The sequence below is a fragment of the Solea solea genome, chromosome 11 (assembly GCF_958295425.1).
Source record: "Solea solea chromosome 11, fSolSol10.1, whole genome shotgun sequence".
Classification (NCBI taxonomy): Eukaryota; Metazoa; Chordata; class Actinopteri; order Pleuronectiformes; family Soleidae; genus Solea; species Solea solea.
This window is the reverse complement of record NC_081144.1, coordinates 10,046,915-10,069,739: the sequence shown is the minus strand read 5'-3', so window position 1 is coordinate 10,069,739 and position 22,825 is coordinate 10,046,915. Positions and strand designations below refer to the sequence as shown.

Here is a 22,825-nt window from a genome sequence, read left to right as displayed (position 1 = left end):
GAGGAGGACAGGTGAATTGGCAATAATTAAGGTCCCTTTGTGACCTTTGACCCATTTTGACTGACACATTATGTTTTTACATATTTTTTTGCCTTTAATTAAAAACAATTAACGTGTGATTTGTGTCCCCTTGTCCTTTTTGCACAAGAACCCCAACCTTGTTAAAAAAAAAGTAACTAAGTGACTTTTACTAACTGAGTACTTTTTAAACAAGCTACCTTTTTACTTACACTTGAGCACATTTTTAGACCAGTACTTTTACTTGAGTAGATTATTTCAGTACTCGTTCCACCTCTGGCAACTTCTCATTTTAAGAAATAAGGATAATGAGTCATTTCTCTGCATTCTTGGCAAAAGAAAAAAAAAAACATATTTAAGCAACACGTCCTCCCCTTCTTGTCCCAAACCCCTCCTGCCTGTGTAAGGATTGTGAGTCACATCCTCCAAACCCTTGACCTTGTGAGAAAAATGGGCAGCCAGGAGCCTGCAGTTCACTCAGCTTCCAGGAATCCACTGTGGGATTCCCCCCTCCCCCATTGTGCTCCCTCCTCTCCCCTACCCCCCCCCCCCCCACCCTCTTCCCTGTCTGCTATGTTGTTTAGCACGAGGCTTTCCACATGCCTTCAGGTCAGTTTCAGTCACATTGAGTCCAGCGGTGCTGCTGATTGGACAGGAAGGGTTAGAGCGTGTACCTGCCAGGTGGAGGTGAATGCTGCTTCATTACTGGCTGAGAGAGGAGTTAAATGGGAGCACTGTGGCTCCTCCCACTTCCCTGGCCACACAAAAGCACTGGTGGGAGCAGATGGGGAAATATGCAAGTAGTAAAGTTCTAAAGCAGACCAGAGCCACAGAGTAAATCAGCTGACTCAGTTACAGGTAGGTGGTGTTTCTCCACTTGAAGAAAATGTTTGAAACATGAAGCTTCTGTGCTTTGTGTTTCTTTGAGCTTTGATACAGAGAACCTTTGTGTTCCTTTGATCCTTTAATATCTGAAGTGAAGCATGCAGAGCTACCACTCGCTCTCTTTTTTCTACCCTCAGGCTGTGTCACAGGTTGTTTGACTGTGTTCCTGAGTTTCTGTCTCTTTTCTTCCTTTGTTAACTTTGATGCCACTCTGGAAGAGTAAGCTTTGCATGGACTGCATCAGTTTTACATGCTGCTTTGTTTGGAATCTAAACCTTGTGACAGAGGTGACTCTCTGTGTGAACACAGTCACTGTCATCCTTGTATATGCCACAGGGAAAAAGCTGGGATACTGAGAACAGGGATGTCGGATTGAAACGGTGAAATTGTATTTTCTGTTGCTGTACTTGATGTCATTGTACATGACGACATGCTGGGACCATACTGTTTGGGTTTTTATTGTAATATCTTATACCAAATATGTGATCATTTAAAACGAACATTAGGTGCAACCAAATCATTAGTTGATTTCATGAGCCAGTCCTCAATTCATTAGGCAACATTCTGCAAAATCTGGTGTGTTTAAAATGTCAGAAAACTTCAAATCTGTGTTGAACTGATTAAACTGAACTGACTGAAATAGTCGTCTGTACCATTTTGTGATGCTTTGTGGTCTCAGCGATGACTTGGTTCACTGGTTCATCCACAGTGTCTTTGTTGACTAGCAGGTGTAATCTTTTGAATCAAATTTCTCGGGTGTCAGGAACACAAGATGAGCAGGAAGTTGTTGCACCACCTGTAGATGACGTTGAGATGAGTGTGAGCTGATCTCCTGGAGGCTGCGGCGTCGTCATCATCATCATCATCAGCAGCAGCATTCTTTAATTCATCTGAACCGTGTGTAACTCACTGATGACAGTTGTATTCTTATTTGCTCACGCACGGTGCGGCTGCGTGTGTCATCACGCCAGTGGCCGCGAGACTGAGGAGTTGCAGAAGAGACAGGCGGGTGGAGACATGTGTCTGTGTACTTGTGTGACATAGTCGGCACCAGTAACCTGGTCCTATGAGGAGAAACTCATTACTGAGGAACTGGTTTAGTTTGAATTGTGGTTAGGGTGTGGCCTTAACTGGTTATAGTTAAGGCCAGGGTTTGTTTAGGCTGTCCAAATGTCCAAATAAATGGAAGTCAATGCAGAGTCCTAAGAAGAGCAGCTGCGTAAACCAGTTTGTGTGTTGTGAAAGTGTTCAAAGCAGTGTTTTTGTGATGCAGTTGGGGAATGAGTTGTCATGTCTGCCGCTTGTCGCCCTCAGGCTCAGTTAGAGCAGAGTCACACAGGGAGCAGATGGTCAATGGCTGTGTGACGAGCTCTATTGACTTTCTGACTCACACACTGGGGCCACTTTGTGCCGCCGGTGTAATGCGTTGTCTGGTTAAAATGTATTGATTTGTGCACAAGGTTTTCTTCCGACGTAAAAGCCGAACGGACACCTTTTTTGGTCTAAAGCCCATTTAACTACACACAAAGGGCCGAGTGTCACTTTAACTTAGCGGTGGGATAGAGGGGGTGTCATAAACATTTTTAATGCACAGGAAATGTGTTTGAGCTTCAGCCCGAGTTAAAGCTGCAAAGGAGAAGCTATACCAGCAGCAGCAGCACTTATTTGCCTTATTTTTGTTTTTATTTGAATAAATGTCATCCCTTTTTGTGTGTGTGTCCTCTCAAAGTCACGTTTGTGGGAAGCTGACGGGGCAGATTGATCGCTCAGACACACAGCAAACATGACCTCCATCGCTCCATTCAGCCGCAGGCAGTGGGCGTCCCAGTCACTGAGGGTCACCGCCAAGGAGCTGTCCATCGTCTCGGCCCGCGGTAGAAACAACGCCATCGCAGAGCGTTTCTCCAAGTAAGTCACTCCCTCTGCCTCTCTGCTTCTGACCAGGGCTTTAATAATTTACCAGCAGCCACTCAGCAGATCACTGTCTCCCTTTTCTCATGTGGCACCTCACCCAGTTTTCTCCCCTTCTCCTGATAACAAATGAGGTCACGGCCTTGCAACACTTCCTCACCTCTCAGCTGTAGGTCTCTTCTTTTATGTAAAAGTGTGGTTAATCACACCATCAGCCAACCAGCCTGTTACTCCACAACCTCTGTGTGTGTCACAGAATAAAACTGTGTTAAATTCAAGATGGAAGCAAACAACCACCACCACCACCTCCACCCCTGGCCTTCCACCTTCACCCGCTAAACACAGCGTATCAAGTTACTTAGCTGTGAGTGTTATTTCATGTCCTGTCTGGACTTACTCCCTCTGACCACTAGGAGATAATGCTGCTCTGTGTCTGTGGGTGACGAGTATACTATCTAAAGCCAAACTAGCATTCACTGGTCATCGTCATGGGTGATGATAAACGTATAAAAGTAAAGCTTCTGGACAACCACATATGATTGATTAACCTCTTTTAATAGTGTGGTGATTCTGTTGTGGCTAAAACAAAGTCCTTGCCCATAAAATACTAATTTTAAGGCTATGAAAACCATTTTGATTTTAAATTAAACTCTCAAACATTCTTGAAGGTAGCCAGACTCTGTCAATAAACCCTCCTAAATATCACATACTGGACATTTTAATCTGCTGTTTTGTTTTTGATAAATAAACGTTATGAAAGTAAAAAAGTTTTAGAAGTTTTAAAACGATCCAGCTTGTGTTTGAGTTTTGAAGCAGAAATGGACAACACATTAAATCCACTGTGTGGGCTGAAGGTTTTCCGCCCAGATTTACTGTCACGCATGAAATCATCTGATGGTTTTCCTGCGTGTGTGTGTGTGTGTGTGTGTGTGTGTGTTCATACTCACTGACATTATTTTCCATCATTGTCCTCTCATTTACCGTCTGTCCCACGACGTGTCCCTGTCCTCAGGTATCAGATGGCAGCAGAAGAGGGGAATGCAGAGAAGAAGAAAATGGTACGTGTCATGATTTAAGCTTGATTTAAGCTCTGTGTGACGTGGTTTCATGGACAAAAATGTCACCTAAAGTTTAAAAAAACAACAACAACAATAAAACACTTCTATATGTGACGTTCAGTCAGATGATTATGATGATGCCTAATTATCAAAGAAGGTAAAAATAAATGCTAATCAACTGGTCTTTGGAGCTGTACTCATTTTCTTGAACCTAAAGTCAACTCCATAACAATTTACTGTGTTGCTGGATTTTAATCATTCACATGGAATCAATACTTTAATATTGCTTTCTTAGAAGACTGCATCGTGTCCCATGACTTGTTTTTTATGTTAAAGAGAGAAATCTAGGTTAAAAAAAAAAAGTACATGTAATCAGTCGTTCCCCTTGGAAAGTGTGTGACACTGTGACACACAAACAGCTGCTAGTTTTCCCTGTCACACCTGTTGATCCACAGGCAGCACTTTCAGGCTGGAGAAGCTTTATTGTTGTAATCTGAGGGTGGGATTATTTAACGAGCAGTGTCTACACACAAGGTGCAGCCTGGGGGGGGTAAGACTTTTTTTTTATTTATTTATTTATTTTTTTTAATGGTTGGATGTGTAACTCTCCACATAGACTTTTCAGATTCTCTTTGCAGCCACATAGTCTTATCTCTGGATTATTTCAGAATGAGAAACTGAAGAGTGAAAGGACGACAATCTCCCATTGTCTTTGTCGTACAGTATGTGATACAATTCTGAGTTTGTGTGAACATTGTTATTCTACCTGTTCGGTCTTCATAAACATAAAGATGCAAGATTATTACTATAATTATGCTATGTCCTTTACCTGAAAACCGGCTCTGTCAAGCAATTGTAGACCTAACTGAGGGAGCGTTTTTGTGTATACACCAGCAGTGCAGGGGCGGGCGGGGACAAAAAGCATTTATCCCATGAAACCGTTGAACAAGCAGACAAACAGTAGAATTCACTTCTTCATTCACACCGCAGTCTGTTTGCAGACATTTTGCTTTACTAGCACAATGTTGCAGTTGCAGACCTCTGTCTGCCTCTGCTGTTTATACAGCACATTTCAAAGTGCTTTACAATAAAAGAGAAATACAGCAGCAGCATTAAATATATAAAAGGCATAATAAAACACATTCAAAAGAGAGGTAAAAGAAATTTAAAGAAACTAAATGTTGCAGTTATGGCTGAGGTGCAGCAGTGATGATGGTTTTTATTTGTATTTAAATGCAGTGGCAAACAGGTCGGTTTTCAGGTTAAATCATAAAAGAATGATTTGATTTCGCAGACCTGCACTCTTCCAGATATTTGGGACATAAAAGCCGAGGCAGGCAGCTTCCTCACGTTAAGTCCTGCTTCTGGGGACGCAGAGCAAACCCTGACCCAGATGACCTCAGTGGTCTGGAGTGAGCCAACAGGTCAGGAATGTAATTTAGTCCTGAACCATTCAGTGCTTTAAAGACTAACCGCAATATTTTAAAATGAGTTCTTTGGCAGACGGGAAGCCAAAGCGGAGTCATGTGTTCCACCTTTTTGGTCTTATTGTATGAATTAATTTGACTTTTGTTTGTATTTAATAGTTATGCAAGTACATTCAATTTTGTGACTACTTGCGTCGTGTGCTTTAGAGACCATCGATTTGTCAAAATTAGATTAACATATGAAAACTCTTCAGCTTTTTTTTCCCCCTGACATCCATTGTCCTTTTTTAGTAGAAGTAAAGAAGGTATTCCTTTGTTCCAGTCCCACAAATGAACATCTGATATCACTCCAGTCATGTCAGTTTTATCAGAGGATAAGCGTTTGACCTGCTTCAGTTACTGTGTGCTTCTTTGTTGCCCTCTGTTTCGCTTTCTCTCCCTTTTACCTTTTTTACTAATTTCCTGGAGTTATTTTCCCTCTTTTCCCTCACTGACTGTCTCTGTTTCTGATTTTCTCTCCTTCCCCGCCCCTCACCCCCGCTCACTCCCCTCTTGTTTCCTTCCCCTCTCCGTGTTGTAGGGGATGGGCTAGTTGCTTCATGCAGCTCTGATTCCCTTCTCAAGGCTCTCACATCTGGGACAGCTTGTAGCATTTCCAGCCGGCCAACAGACACACTCTGCACACACGCACACAAACGCGCACACACACGCGAACGCACAACGCCAACTGGACAGCCGGGTCATCTGCCTCACTCTCCCTCAGGTTTTTAACTCTCTACTTTTGAAAAGAAGTGTCTTTGGTGCTCTTCTTCTTTTGGCTTTGTCTTCTATTTCCAGCAGATGAAGGTTTACAGTTGTGCATGCTGAGCAGCTAACAGCTCTTTGTCTTTTGTGCAGTTGTGTCTTTTCTTCTTGTTGCATAGCTGGAGGTGTTGTGACTTTGCTTAGAATAAAAGAAACTTTTTTAGCTGAAGTTGAACGCAGCTGGGGCTGGGTAGATTTCTTTTTTTTGTGTGTGTTTTTCTTTAAAGGTGTATCAGGTGGCACACGTCCAACTTTAATAGAACTCTCTGAGGAATGTAACAGCCTCCATGTATGAGTCACTGCTCCATTATGTCTAACAGTCATAGTTTTTTTATTAAACTGAGATGATGACGTTGGATCATCAGCCCACATTTGATCTGGTTCATTCTTCTGTGTGAGAAGACCTGTGACCACAACTGATCTGTTTGATTCCTTTAACTAACTAATAGAAAACTATTCATTATCTACTTTAAGTGGTGGTTGATTGATTGAATGAATATCCCCAGATTTGCACTGATCTGACTAAATGAGCAAATTTAAAGACCTCACCTTCAGTGTCAGTGATGTTCTGATGGTAAATGTCTTTAACCAGTCAATGATTCAACTTTTGGGCTTACGTTTATTTACTTAGAGCATAGGTTACTGTTTGATAATCAATTCATCTGTCATTGATTCATCACAAAAATGTCTTGACAAATGCCTCAATGTATCTCGATATTGATCTTAATAGAACCATTACTGGGATTTTGTGTTGTGTTGTGAACTGACAACCTGCTGAAACCTTTTGATCCGTTTTAATGTTCTTTTAATCATATGTTTAATTATTAGTTCACCAGGAAGCAGTGTCACAAGTCTGGACCTTTTGATACGTGTCATATATTTGAGCATATAACTAGATAATAATCAATAATTGATTAAAAAGTCATTCATAGACCATCAGACGCTGGTCCAGTTGGACAGTATTTCTGCAAATGGGACAGTTGAAGCCAACAGTCAGAAAATACTGATCGTAAGATAATTGTCAGATGTAATCAGGTTATTTTTTTTACAATAAATACAATGCAGAATCATACCCGGATGTAAGCATGTCAGTCAGGAGTCAAGAACATTTTGAGTGTTGGTAATATTAATCATTTTTAAACAGAAACTGCAGTTTGAAACAATGTAAGTAGCAAATTGATTATTTTTCCATTTTTGACCGTTCTACACCGTTTAAATGTGATGCATACATGGTGGAACAGAACACATCACCATTCGTTGTTTTTAATGTTTATAGGAAAAATCTAGATTTTAAAAAAGTACAAGAAAGTACTTGTACTTTCCACTACAGTGGATTTTAGTGTATAAAAAGTGTCATCAGGCAATGCCCCATGTTTGAAATCTATGACACTGGAAATATTTAAATGGAGCTTGACTTTAGAAAATAAAATAAAAAATGTATGCCTCATTATATGTCAGAAAATGGTAAATTAGATATTTTACCTCGGTGGTTCAGCCCGAGTTAATTAGACCTTTGTTTCCTTTTCTCTGCAGGTTGCAGAACCTTTGCCTTCAACTCTGCGAGCTGGAAATCTAAGTGTTTTAAAGAAACGCTGGGAACAACAACAACAACAACAACAACAACAACAACAACAACAGCAGCAACAGCAGCCATCGTCCAGCCATACAGCCAAAACTCAGGAGACCATACCCACACACCCTCAGATCCACTTCAGGCAATCATCAGGCCCCAAACCTAGACCCAAGTCACTGATCAAAACCCGGAGTGAGACCCTGGAATCCACCACTCTCTTGCAGGAGCAGGGCAGTAATCAAGAGACACAGGTTCACTCTGAGATCAGTGAATCCACCTCCAGCCAGCTCCAGGCAGCTCAGCCACAGGACCTGACCAACATGGAGATCAGCAGAGAACCAGAGGGGCTGGAGGCGGCGGCAGCAGCAGCAGCAGCAGCTGAAGTGCCTGAATGCGAGAAACCAAGCGTTCCACTCAACAGCCTCAAGATGATGTTTGAGAAGGGAGAGAACCTGACCAACCAGGCAAGTCTTCTTTTTTTATAGTCTTTGTCTTCACTTTTCAAGGTTTGCAGTCGTGAAGAAAGCCAAAGAAAATCAACTTGATATTTAAATTTGATTATGTTAATTTTTGTGTTGCTTCACACTCCACACAACTTGTGTACAAATGTATTCTGCAGTTATTTTATAGTTAGAATAACTAATATCACAGTATGGTAATAATGGGGAAGTATTATTCCAGTTATAGCATCTTAATTCTAATACAATTCCACCTTGGTTGTATAATAGTGGCTATTCAATATATTCCTGTCTTGTGGTTGGCTTCAGAGTAGCTTTAGTTCAATAGAGTCTACCATCTTTCTCAGTCATGTTTCGACAGCAGCCCAAACAGATTAACCAGCCTGAACCAGTGTTTCGTGTCGTGAGGAAGGAGCTTGTTACAAAAAACAACAAAGAACGATATTCTTCCTGTTCTTACGTAGTCCCCTGACGTCCTCCGTTTGTTGCAATCTGCATTCCCACCATTAGATGTCACTAATTCTTACACACTGGACCTTTTTAGGTAAAATAATAATTTCATTATAGAACATTTTAAGAAGGCAGGACCGTTGTATTTGACAACATCAGTTTCTAATAAACTTCAAAATGTTAATTGAACAGATGATCCATTATTGTGTGTAATGTGCATGGTTTCTGCAGGTCATCGCTGATCTAACTGTCGTGTAATGAGCCGTGATAAACGGTCCGGAGACTCTTTAGTTCCATAATTAGATTTATTTTGAAAAAAAAAAAAGACTCCTTGTTCTCAAAGTGGTCAGAACTGTCATGCTGCAGTCACATGATGCAGCCTCAATTCACAATCCTTTATCTCATCACACACACACACAAACATAGCGTCTCCCTCTCAGCTGACTCGCATCTCCTCTCAGAAAGCACCAATGACTGGAGGTCTCTGCTTCACGCTCCTCGGGGCAGCTAATTGTTTGTGGACCGTAAAGGTGCAGACGTTAAACGTCCGGTCATGTATTTCCCTGGAGGCGTGTAAAATGTAAAGTGCTCATACTCGAGGTGTGACATGCTAACAACGGCCATGCTGTGCTTCCTCCACACAGAGCGCCCATTTATAACAGACGGAGAACATTACGAGCCATTATGAGGCTTTAAGAAGCATATCATATACTGATGTCACAGAAATGTGTTGAGTCACAATCCGCTGGACGTGAGCTATTGTCGCCTTTTTAAAGCAATTCACTTCAGATGTTGACTTTCATTTAGTGTTAATCTTGCCACTGCCCTACACTGGGCATTAAAGCTCAGTTATATTGAGAGGGCACGAGTTATCACCTGACTCTACAGTTCCGCGCAGCTCTATAGGAGCATCTTACAGCTCATTGTTTTGTTTTTTTCTGCTGCAGTTTTTAAAATACCCACACATCCAAAACAGGACATGCACAGAGTTAGAGGGCAGCAGATGCCCAGAGTGGAGCAACTAAACAACCAGAAGTGTAGTTAGTCGCAGCGAATAAGGATCCAATCAATAACAAACTAATACTTCCTAAAGGGAGCAAAAAAGTGAGCTAAAACAGAACATATTAGACTTAAAGATATAATATGTAACATGGCTGCACAAAACGATCATAAAATGACAAGTAGTGTAGTGTACGTACATTACCTGGTTTAGGGTTACCCAGTTAACCCGGAGAATGATGTCATCTTCTTCACCTCGTTGTCTCTTCTTCCCTCTATGAGTGAGAAAGGAAATATTCAGCTCTACTATCTTTCTACATTTTATTGTATTTATTTCTCACTAAAACCTGTCCCGATCTGGACCTTCTGACAATTGTGGGTAAACGCTGATTTTAGGCTGATTTAAATAGACTATCTGGCCAAATTATCCTGTAGTGTGAGGGATTAACAGGTACGGATGTTGCATACTTTTGTTTAGAACCATAACTTGTACAAGCGAAGTCAATTCTGTCTTCTCAGCCGTGACTTCATCCACAGTTATTTTTTGTGTCTCTCAGCACACAACAGCTATTAACTGACAACGCCGACAGTCCGCCTCCATGTCTGTGCATATCCCAAAGTGACATTAAATCATGCAAGTTTGTGTGAGATCCCAAATCCCTGGAATCTCCTCCCTGAAATAGTTTGATTAAACACCAACTGTGTGGTCCTGCGTCTTGACTGGGTCGTCTAGTCTGTGCTTTCCTAGGACATGAAGTCAGATTTGAACATTCTCTAGTGTGGGACAGACTGAATTGATCACGACTACTCCGTGATGTTCTCCACATGAAGCTCAGAAGCACAGGGGAACGAGTGTGGATGCTGCAGCTAAGAATTGTTTATCTTGAAAGTTGATGATATGGCAGCGTTTGTTTCTACTTCCACTGTGTGGCCAAAACAGCAAATAATAGCATCCTAGAGGAGTAAATACAAAAACAGACCTCGATCTCCACTAGTTCCTTAGTGAAACAGCCACTCCTGAAATTTTCCACTCGTCTATTACCATAAACATTTCATCTTATGAACAGGAATGTGCTGTCTTTTCTTTTCTGTTAAGTCTTCCAGACAAACAGGCTCATACATTACCCACTACCACCAATCCTGCACTGATGTTTTGAAAGTGTATGGATGATGGCGTTGCCGTTTTCTGATAGGTTTACTGTTTTCCTTAAACCTCAGATAGTTTTTGTTGAGATTTCATGCGATCCAGTACAAACAAAGGATTGATAATGTGCTGCTGTTGCACACATTAGAGACACACGCCTCCTCAGTGATCGCAGCTATATGCTGTGTGGAGTTTAGTGGGATTTGGGGTCTTTGAGTGGAGTTTTCTTACCAAAGGAGGAGTTGTTTGAGGAAACCTTTGAGCAGTAATAAAAGATCTATACAGTTCTGCAGACTCGGTGTACAGGGAGTTGTACAATAGGCTCCACTGTCGAGCTGAGGCTGGGCCTTCTGCTTCTTTGTTGAGCTTCTCCTCACAGGGCAGATGATGTAATGGTGGAGACCGGCAGGCTCATGACTGCAGACAGCTGATCTGACCGTCTCCCCTCAGGCTACAATGCACTGTGTGGACATAATTGAATTAAAAAAAGCACATCAATGTCACTCCTTTGGGATCAATATTCTTAATCCAGCAGGTTATTGAGATCCAAGCTTTGTATCATTTGTACCGTTATGTCTTTAACCCTTTAGAGTTCCCCCTTTAGGGAAATCTTGTGCCATTCTGTTTTTTTTGTCTGTGTTGTATGAATAAAGCTCCAATTTGCCAGAGGATATTCATTTTTAGAAAAAAATTGGAGCTAATATTGAATATTTTCACAGCAGTTTTTGGGAAGGTGACCTTTTCTGCCGCTAGGAACAAATTAGTCAGGGTTTTTTTTGTTTTCTTTAATCTGACACTGCAAAACAAACAACAATGCATCAAAATTAATGTGTCTGCCAATCATTGACCCATCTCAAGCCTAATAATATTACAATTAAATTCTCCTTGAAATATATTTTCTGGAAATTATTGTAATTTTATTTGTAATAAAACTATTTTTTGTTGTGTGGAGTTGTGTAAACTTACTGGCCTTTTTTAAAGGGTTAAAATCTCAAAAATATAACTTCTATTTGATATGTAGGTTTCAGGCTGATGTAGTTTTAAAAGATTGCCCTAATTAAAGTGGGGAAAAAAAATAATATAACATTTTTTTACAGCAGTTTTTAGTCAGGATATTAAAGGAACTCTTAAGGGTTAAAATTTATTTTTACAGCAGAGCAAAATTAATATGGAGACTGAAATATCTCTAAATGAATGGAAATCAAATCTGTAAATCAGAAGCAACCCTAATATTAATGTTAACAGATTCTCTGAGGTGTCACTTTAAATGGTTTACCTCATGTGTTTCTGTCCATATAAATGACAATTGACTGGTTTCTTCAACTTTCACACAATAGATAAATCAATAATCATTTAAATAAAGACTTGAATTCTTGATTTATGATACTTTCAGCCTTATACCGTATATCCAGTATACTGTGCCCATTTTGGCTTTTCTACCATTGTCTAACAAAGACATACGCCCCCCTCGCTTCATCCTTATCTAAATAATGGCCTTCACCATCCACTCCTCTCCCCCCCCCACCCCCCCCCCCCCCCCGTCTGCCCAGACAACCCACAGCCTAAACATAATCACACAGCCCAGCCCCACCTTCCCCCCTCCTCCTCTTTTACTCCATTCCCTGCACCAGCTGCTCCTCCACTATACTCTACTGGCCCAAATGACTCCACCCCACATACGCCTGCCGCTTTATTGTGAAGCTGGGGCACCGTGACACAAACACAAAACAACCAAAAAAAAAAGCTCATAAACCACCCCACCCATCTCCTTTTTCCCATCTGTAACGCCACGGCACACTTTGCTTCCCCGCTTCTCTTGTCATCATTCTCGACTTCATCCGGCCACACCTCCCTTTGAACAGCCCCCCCAGGAACACCTGCTCCCTGTCGCCTCCCCCGAAAAAAAAATAAAAAATCCCCCTCTGGAGACCCTTCCCAGCATCTCTCCTCTGCTCAGTCTGCTCCTCTCTCGCTAAACTCCTGTCACTGCAACCAAGCCGTCTCCACTGGCTTCACCTTCACCGTTTCTTTGGCTTATTTGTCTTCATTTCCCTCCAGGACAAGGTAACTAAAATGTTTTCATTGACACAGCCATGTGGTGCTTTTTGCTTTTGCCGTGTTTGGCCTGTGAACAGGCTCCTGCCTTGACTCGCTCTGTCTCAGCCGGTGTTCACTGTAGCTGAAAGAGGCCTTTTAGGCGACACAGCTGCAAAGGATCTGTAATGAAAACAGCTTCTCAGAGTCCACACCATGGACTAACTTTATCAGTTCTTTTTTTCAGCTACTGCTACAGTTAAACTAGTTAAACTTAAGACTATATCTTTTGGTTTGTGGACAAAGTAACTCTCTAGGATGTCATTTTCTGGAGGTTTGGGAAACACTAATTGATTAATGGAAAAAAGAAAGTAAGTGAGTAATGGATAATAACCATTATTTGCAGCCCTACTTAGTATTCGACTGTTTTAAAGACTGTTAACTCATGCTTGGGATGTAGGCACCTTCCTGCTCTGTCTTTGTTTTACTGTCTTGGTGATGTGTGTGTGTGTGTGTGTGTGTGTTGGGTTGTGGGTGGGGTCATGAGGAGGGGGACTGCGAGTCAATCTGTCAGTCTGAACCGGAGCTTTAATGGTATCAGGACTAGCAGCAGATTCTTTGTCTCAGCCGCTGAGCCAGTCTGGCCTCGTATTCCTTGCTTTCTTGTTTACATCCAACTGGCCCCACCCCCCCGGTCTAATCCACCCTCAGGGATTGATGGATCCCTCATTATGATAATGAAGATGTTTGCTTTTCGTTGTGACTCGTCTGTTATCACCCGGCACTTGGAGTATGAGCGTTCACTCATCACTCACTCATGTTATCGTGTGTGCGTGTATTCTTTATTTATGATTGCATGATGTTATGTTTAACTCACTCCTGACTCAAGATTGTCACATTAGGCTCAGACCTGCTCTCACGTGAGTTCATCCGTTCAACCCTGGCTCAAAATTATTCAGCCAATAAAAAAGGTATAAAGTTCAGGGCTGTAGTAAAAACAAAAAACAAACTTTCACAAACTGTGTTTAATGCACCTAAAATATCTCCTCTATAAACTCATATCCTCTATCTGAATTAAACATTCATGATTAGATTCACATCGACAGTCTCTGCGTTTGGACAGTGGAAACAAGCTGAAGAAAATCCTATGAAAGGTTCTGGTCAGCAGTCGGATTCAAACCCAGAACCTTCTCGCAATAGATGAATGAAAATAGATGTTTGCAACCAGTTCAGTGCAAATTGTCCTGTTTCTGTTCTACTTATGAGGTACTTTGAGTTCTTTTTGTGGCACAGGCCTGAAACCAGGCGATGCAGAACTGCTCAGGCTTTGACAGAGGTGCCCTTCACCCTGTTTTAAGTTGATGTTCCATCAAAATAATCTTGCTGACATTATTTGAAGGTTGCTTTTAAAAAAAAACAAAAAAAAAACAGAACCTTGCTCTTTAACATCCCAACCATGTATTAACCTTTGAGCCATTTAAAATAAAATAAGACCTTCAAGTGTATTCTGACTGGTGCAGTTTTACTTCATGTAGTATTTATACTCTACTGTTGCCACATTTACTGCGAATCAGTAGAGGATCTTAAAATTCTAGCACTGTTTTGATTTAAAATGCTTTAATGTACCTTTTCCTCCTTTTTCAAAGTAAAGTAAGTCAAGTTTGTGTTTAAGCGTAGAATATATAGGCTGCAGATCAGAGTATGAGCAGTTGTTTGCAGTTTCAAACCACATGTTTCCTGATGATAACAAAGATCCGTCTCTGAAACAATGATTCACTGATGAGCATGGACTTGTCCGTCACTCGTGTAACCACCTGCACTCCTTCAGTTGTGAAATCGTTCCCAGCTCTACCTGCTGAGGCCTGCAGACTCTGTTGATGCTCGGCGGGCAGCTCGCGTGAAAGAAAACACCCTTAAACTTAAGTCTAAAATCAACAGACACGTGTCGTAATTTCATTTCCAAATCTACCGAGCGGGCAAGTGTCTCGCGGCCCTGGCAGAGTAAACGGTAAACGGGTACAGGTAAAGTGTCAGTTGCGTTATCTGTACGTGAATCTGTGACTTCACCGGATCAACAACAGAAACTAAAGATATGACATGATAAAAATTCCCCTCACAGCTGTTCAGAGCGCCACCGCTGCTTTCCTCTTAACATAAACCAACAGATGATCACATCGGCTTATTATTCATTTAAAAATGTGGCTGTGACTTGTTCAGGCACAGCAGCAAATCTTAAACCAACTTCTTAACAATAACTCATTGTTATTGTTTTGCCACTGGTGTTATTATTGTTCTTCAGAGTTGTAAGAGGAAAGCATGCTTGAATTCTTTTTTGTATTTTCTTTTTTATACTTTTTAAGTACATGGACAACAACAACCCAACATGACGGTAAAATGATCGGTTTGTTTTCTGGCCAATGATTGTGGACAGACGGATGCTCGTCTGTCTCAGACTCTGTCTCTCTGAGCACATAAGGGGATTAAAGTACACACACACAAAAAAAACACCACTTACTTTGTACATCCCTCTATGCTTTGATCATCGTGGTGGACACCAGCGCTTCCTCTCTGTTTGCTCCACTGGCTAAAACATGTGACAACCGTGTGTGTGTGTGTGCTTTTAATGTCTGTTTTGTTGCCTTGTTTGTGCTTATTTTCTCCACCACTAACAGTCGCTGTCTGTTGTTTTTGTGTGCAGGTGTCCAGAGAGCAGACGAGCAGAGGAAACGGTGCCAACACTGCCAGCATGGACCAGCTCCTCGGAGGTACGCCTTTACTCGACCTATCAGAAACGTGTCTTGAGCAGTTCACACACAACTTTGCTCCGAAGGCACTTTATGTATAGTTTCGAGCGGCGCTGCCCTGTCTAATGGTGGACCAGATTAAATTACGAGAGCTTGATACTCACGTAATGCAATATCAGTCAATATTTTTTATCTTCAAAGCTTGTGCTGTCAGCATGATCAATAAGTATATAAAGTGGAAGGAGGTGCTGACTGTGATATATGCAGTTGTAATGGCTTCTTTCTCTCAGGTGTTTTTCTTAAATCAAAAAAGCTGTGATGAACACACTGAGCTCTCCTGCTGCTTTCGAACTAATTCATTAATGAACTCAAGCATTTAGGAGCTTAAGAGGCGGAGCTCAATGACTGAACACTGGATGTAGATTACTGTTAATGCTACTGTTGCTCTTTGACAGCCGGTTGTTGGGTAGATTCACCAACTTTAAAATGTGATGAATACATTTCAAGTATTGTTATTTATTAATATATGTATTCGTATTATTGAAATGACTTGACTTATGGCAGTACACTTCAGATAGTGGGGCTAACTGAGGGCTTAACGTGCACGGAAAACATAAGGTTTCTGCTTTTGTGGCCTTGTGTACAAACCTGGCAACCAGGCAACACCATGAAGCAGGCCTTACATTGTATGAGTAATACTAGACTTTAGACTTGCTTGAAACTTAAAGGTGAAGACTTGAGACTGGTTTGTGGCCTGCATATTTGGGACTTTCTCTCATCTCTGTTCATTTGAAGTCATGTGATTGTTGTAAGTCCAGTTTTTGGTCTCCACCATCTATGAAAGTCCACAGTGTTTAATAGCTGTTTAGGATACAGTGGAGTCACAAAAATCAAAACAATGAGCTGACTGACTCTAAAATAGCCTGTATATGTAAAGTGACTTGAAGAGGTTCACTCCTTTCATCCATTTAAACTGATAAAATATTCATTACAGCTTCTTTAAGATCAACCATTACCACGTGTTTCTACGGCGTATTAAGAAATACTGTATACGTCAAATAATTGCAATAATGAGCTTGGATTCATCCAACATAGTTCTCTCGTTCCAAACAATGTCCTCCAAAACAATTGTCCAGCTTTCCTCTGGATGGATTACATCCTTCCCAGAAAAATGAACCGGCTCAGAAGTGACGACACAGGCGCCGTGAATGCATCATGATAAGCAGACTGTTGCAGAGACGGAGGAAGCACAGGAAGAGACCAACTGCTGTTTCCCTTCGCTCTGCACACGACTCCTGACCTCATGTTCCCGTCCACAGCCCGCATGACTAACCAGCAACTGCCTGCACTCCGTCTGAACTGGAGTGGGTGGAAGAAAATTAATAAATCCTGAACAGGAATGAGGTCGCCTTGTGAAAAAGAATTTACCAGATGTTCCCATCAATGAATGCAATAAATATAAACGCTGTAAAAGTGAATTAGTGTTGAAGGGTTTCAATGGACAACTGAAACAAGGATGTTTAAATATATGTAAAAACACTGTATCGGAGATTAATTAATAAAAGTCAATCGGAAGGTTTAGAATCATTTCACATTTATAGCCGTCGACGTCTCAATTTTGTGTATCTGTGTGTTTTTATATCAGATGGAAGTCTTGCAGACTCCACTCCTCTCCGGGACCGGATGGCCCTCTACCAAGCAGCCATCTCCAAACAGGATGTCAGCGTAAGCATTTTTAATTATTTAAATGCACAGTGTGTAGTTTCTGCTGTCAGGGGCCTCGCTTTCAATCAAAACAATAGTTTAATGTTTGCTGTCGGGCGGGTTACAGAATCACATGGATTTAAAGTGTTGGAAACACTTATGCTGGTGTAAGTACACTACTCAGAACATACTGTAATGCTGCACAAATGTAACATAATATATCTTTAAATGTCTTCATTATACATTATATACAGTATATGTATGTATGTATGTATGTATGTATGTATGTATGTATGTATGTATATATATATATATATATATATATATATATATATATATATATATATATATATATATATATATATATATATATATATATATATATATATAGAGTTAGTTAGTTAGTTAGTTAGTTAGTTAGTTAGTTAGTTAGTTAGTTTTACAAAACTATTTAGAAGACGCCAACACGTGTCACAAAAAACAAACAAGCTACAAATAATGTCATCATGTTGCATTCATGGGACTTATAGGATCCAAATTTGTTTGTATCTTTGATTCATTCAGGGGCAAAAACATCAGGAGGATGCTTCAGTTTAGGCTCTTGTGTTAGTGAAGTGTTTGCTTCTACTGCAATATTTAATGACTGGTGTCCCTGTTTTATATTTGGATACAATGCTTTGTCCACATTCCCTGCTACCTGAGGACGGATTTCCTTATTACATCTGTCTTGCACTAAAGCTTTCAAGGTGACTGCTTTGTGCTTTAGTGAAATCCAATCAACCAAACTGACTCTAGCATGAGGGCGGCCAAGATGCAGCTCATCAGCCTGATGTAAGCAGAGGGAGAAGCCACAGGCAGCTCACGCAGTCATTTTAAAGGCTGGACATTTGTCCTGTAAGACACGGACGCTGTGGGTTAAGGTGTTTTCCTTTTACATTTTGTCCCATAACATCACGTCTCTGTGTTTTCTCCGTCTCTCAGAATGATCAGCTGGACAGTTTCTGTGGGAAACAGAAGGAGAACGTCCCTCCGTTCAATCTGGACATGGTGAGGAGTTAAATATGACTCTAACTGTTAAATATGTGTCACAGCATGTGACATCACAATACGTTCAGAGATTGAATTAAGAACTCTAATGTTACAGATGTGGTGCACTTTGTGAAAGTTGAAGAACTATTTGATAAACGACACAATCTTCTCACATCCTCTGTTTTCATGTTGCAGAGTCCCGAGTCGGACCCAAACGGCAGAAAAGGTTTTACTACAGAGAGTAACGGTAACTTACTGTTCACATCTTCTTATGATTCGATGATGGGAGTTCTCTCCTGAAATGAGAATGTATGTAAAACACGTGTTTTGTGGTTAAATCGAAGTACCTAAGGTTAGCGTTTAGAAGTGAACTTGGTGTTTTATTTATGTACTTTTGTCAACTACACGTGCATTAATCAGGATTTTACTTTTCCAACAACACTTTACAGTACAGCATGCTAATGATATGGTAATTGTGTGGTAATCATTTTGTTACACCATCTATTTTGATAGTAATCACCAAATAGTAGCATGGAAAATCAATTGAACGTATTACACTGATTGTAACTTACAGTAATTCTCATTACCAAACTATTTCCTGGATATTACTTTTGAAATAACATGGTAATACTGTGATATTATCTCACTACTACCATTGAATTACCAAGCTGAAACTTGCATGACTAATAAGATGGTAAAACAACCTCTTTATTAAAATAGTATTACCATACCATGAGTAGAGAATGAATCATATTTATTTCTAAACGTCATCCAGGGATTCAAAGTTGCTATCCTTGTAGATAAGTTTATATAACATGAGCACAGCTCCCTCTAGTGTTCAGAGCATGTCACTGCTGCTTCTAATCCTGGTCACTGTGTGATCTGGCAGGCTCTGGTCCTGGCACCCCAGCGTACTCTAATCAGAAAGACTCACCTCAGCCTAAGACTCCAAAAGTAAGTCTCCACATTGAACCCTTTACTTCACTCACTGTAACACACACACACACACACACACACACACACACACACACACACACACACACACACACACACACACACACACACACACGTTAATGTTTCACATGACTGAAATTATTCCCTTATTGTTATTATTTTGAAGAGCTTCCGGCTGCCTGTGAGGGAGACCTGCGTGTCCTGTCTAAAGACCGTTTATCCCCTGGAGAGGCTGGTGGCCAACCAGCACGTTTACCACAGCTCCTGTTTCCGCTGCTCACACTGCAACACCAAACTCAGGTGAGGAGGACGCAAAACTGGTCATCAATAAAACCATTAACCGAGCAGAATTATGATGATGCAGTGCTTTTACTCCTGCCTAGTTGTCTGTCATCTTGAATTTTGTTGTTTTGTATTTTGTACTTTGTCCTTACTTAACGTTGTTTTTTACTTTTTACTGGGCACGTAAGTCTAAAGTAAACATGCACAAAGAAAAGGAAGTTAGTTTGACAAATCAGGCAATTTATGAGAGAGTCATTTGTTGCCTGGGGGAGATTCTTCTCCTTTTTAAATCAGGTTTCAAACACCATTTCACCCTCGCAGTACAACTGGGACAATAGCAGTCATCACAAAAATCATTTATCTCCTTCCTCTGCTCAAGCCAGGAGCAGGAATAAATAACTGAATATATCCAATAAACCCTTTTTAAGGAAGCACATGAGCAAAAATTCCAGTTCTCCAGCACACGGCTCTGTGTTTTTTATATCAACAAAAACAAATATAAAAGACCATTAAAGCTGCAGTGTAGTCTGGAAAAGTTAGCAGTAAGGTCGCACTACAAAAAAAAAAAAGAGTAACCGATACATACCACTACATTGAAGTGGCGTCGAGGAGAAAGGACAGCCTTGTTGACATCGACTGCATACGTCTGAATCACCTGTGAGGAAATACTATAGTCGGTTCGCAACAGGTAATCCAGCAAATGATTCCCTTCAGTCCAAACGAAATGTCTGGTAATATTTACAGTATTGCAAAGGCTACAGACCCTGGCTTTTCTCCAGACAACTTGTTTTATTTAGCACCTCGTCATGTCCTGACAGCCGTCAATAAATTAAGTGTTTCAGGAACAAATTATGGCCTCGGGCTTTATTGGCAAAGATGAATGTCTTTAATGACAAAAAAAAACTTTGCTTTAACAGATGCTATGTAGTGCTCTATATCTGAAAATAACTCCACATACGTGTGTGTGTGTGTGTGTGTGTGTTTCGTGACCTAAAATGTCTCCTTTTTTTTTCTATCCATCTGCTCGCCAGTTTGGCAAACTACGCCTCCCTGCACAACAACGTCTACTGCAAGCCGCACTTCTGCCAGCTCTTCAAGGCCAAGGGCAACTACGATGAGGGTTTCGGCCACCGGCCCCACAAGGAGCTGTGGGAGAGCAAAGGCGAATGCGGCGAGACTTCGCCACAGTCCAGTGCTCAGGCCAAGCCCAAGGCCCAGAGCCCTGCTCCGGCCTCAGACCTGGAAAGCTCCAATGTGGAAGACTCTCCACTGGCTAAAGTCAACATACTGATGGCCACAATGGAGGCTCTAGGACAGGAATCGGAGAAAGCCGAGAGACCCACTGAAACCCGCCGACTGAAAATCTCCTGGCCACCACGCACAGAGTTGGAGGACGGTGGCAGTGGAGCCACGACAACCGCAGATGGGGTCTCTCCTGGTAAACCCATCAAAGCCAAGTGGCCTCCAGAGGAAGACTCCCCCTCTCCGTCCAACGACACCAACGAAGATATGTCCTGCCTGCGCCGGAGCTCCTCCCTGAAGGAGCGCAGCATGCCCTTCACTCTGGCAGAGCAAACCAGAGACGGTCCAGCTCCCGAGGCCAGGAAGCGAAGTCCAACCCCTCCTGTGGACGAACAGCAACTCAGCCCTGAGCCGCCCAGCATGGAGCTGCAGCACAGTGACGGCCGGTCATCAGACAGCCAAACTCCCACTGAGGACAGCTGTGTGGATGTACACACCAGCTCAGGAGAAGAAGAACAGGAGGGAGAGATAAAGAGCGAAGACATGACGGACCTCCATGTCCCACAGGAGGACGACGATGCTCTGGGAGGGAAAACTGAGGAGGAGCAAGAGGAGCAGCAGCAGCAGCAGCAGCAGCAGCAGGAGGAAGAAGAAGAAGAAGAGGAGGAGGAGGAGATGGAGGAAGAAGATGGAGGCATGTTGGAGGAGATGCCATCAGAGCCCACAGCCACTTACTCTCCTGAGCCCGAGGTGGAAGCCTGCCACTCGTCCCAGGATGTGGGATTCTGGGACAGTGAGGAAGTGGATGACAAGGAGGAGGAGGAGGAGGAGGAGGAGGATCATCATCATCATCATCAGCAGCAGCAGCAGCAGCAGCAGCAGCAGGAGGAGGAGGACGTGCTGACGGTGGAAGAGATAATTAAACGAAACCGATGCTATGAGGAGGAAGAGGAGGAAGAGGATGTGTAAAGTGAATGATCTGCTCTTGGCCAACAAGCTGACAGCCATGAACACTTTTTGCCATTCCTTCATGTTTAGAGCTTTTTCTACTTCTCTTCTTGAAAGTTTCTGCAGTGTCTAGTGTGAACTCTGAGCTCTTATTTGTGCCTCTGTGAGTAGTTTTTCAAGCATTTGAAACAATTCCTCGTACAGTTTTTTTAAGACAGTTGTGCCGCTCTGATAGAATTTCTTTTAAAAAGTACAATATTTAAAGTTCTGCCCTGTCTGATGAATATTTTTACAACAGAAATGTCCAAACCTGTTCAAACACCAGCGACACGGTCTTATCACGCCAAGATGTGACAAACTATTGTCCCTCATCATTAAAAAAATGGAGTTGCATTTGAAAGACATGCTTAACACTACTCCAGTCTGTTACTATTTGTATCACTACTGGATTTGATGGGATACAATTTCTGTTGATTATGAATCTGTCACTTCATTTTCAGTTGCCATGGGAAGAAAAAAAAAATACAATCATGATGTTCTGTTTGCATTTTGACGATTGCATTTGTAACTGGATCTGAAAAATGTTTTTAAAACCAGGGACCAAATATCTTAAACTGCTATTGTTTAAATAAATTGTTATATACTTAACATGTTGTGAGTGTTGTGACTTTATTAAAAATGTGTCTTCGGCTTCACAGGCTGATTTTAATATCCATCTCTTTAATATCCTTCATGTTTGCATTCAAATAGAAAGAATATATAAACGAGGTGGTTTCTGTGTGAAAGGTTTAAGAGTTTAACATGGTTATTGCCTTTGGTATGAAATATGTCTTGTTGCTGCTCTATAGCGCCCTCCTGAGTGCAATTCTCAATAAAACACAAAATCCATTCAATTCAGCTCATTTCAACCTTTGGCAGATCTGGGGTCGTCCTATTTGTTTCATTCCACAAGAGTTAAACGAAGTATTTCCCTTTTTAGTTTTCAGAATATTTTAGTTTAGCTGTCGCTAATACAACTTTGAAAGTCGACATAAATGTCTGAAACCTGCATTTACAATAATTCAAACAATGAAATGAATTGTCCAACACACACACACACCATGGTCATATGTGTGAACTTTTGTACATTTGTAAATGAAAATCATATTTCACAACTAAGTG

The 22,825-nt window shown here is 41.4% G+C and overlaps 1 protein-coding gene across 2 annotated transcripts; it reads left to right on the top strand.

Moving 5' to 3' along the window:
* The first annotated feature begins 757 nt into the window (after positions 1 to 757).
* Positions 758 to 22,312, top strand: lima1a (LIM domain and actin binding 1a). 2 transcript variants are annotated; one of them, XM_058643165.1, is made up of 11 exons: positions 758 to 876; positions 2,633 to 2,811; positions 3,827 to 3,872; positions 7,637 to 8,140; positions 15,460 to 15,526; positions 17,151 to 17,230; positions 18,191 to 18,256; positions 18,434 to 18,485; positions 19,128 to 19,192; positions 19,359 to 19,492; positions 20,506 to 22,312. In XM_058643165.1, exons 2-11 carry the CDS (start codon positions 2,687 to 2,689, stop codon positions 21,683 to 21,685), a joined length of 2,319 nt encoding a protein of 772 aa, XP_058499148.1. In that variant the 5' UTR covers positions 758 to 876; positions 2,633 to 2,686; the 3' UTR covers positions 21,686 to 22,312. The 2 variants fall into 2 exon arrangements, with proteins under 2 accessions (XP_058499148.1, XP_058499149.1); XM_058643166.1 differs by lacking the exon at positions 758 to 876 and adding an exon at positions 1,134 to 1,283.
* The last annotated feature ends 513 nt before the right edge of the window (positions 22,313 to 22,825 follow it).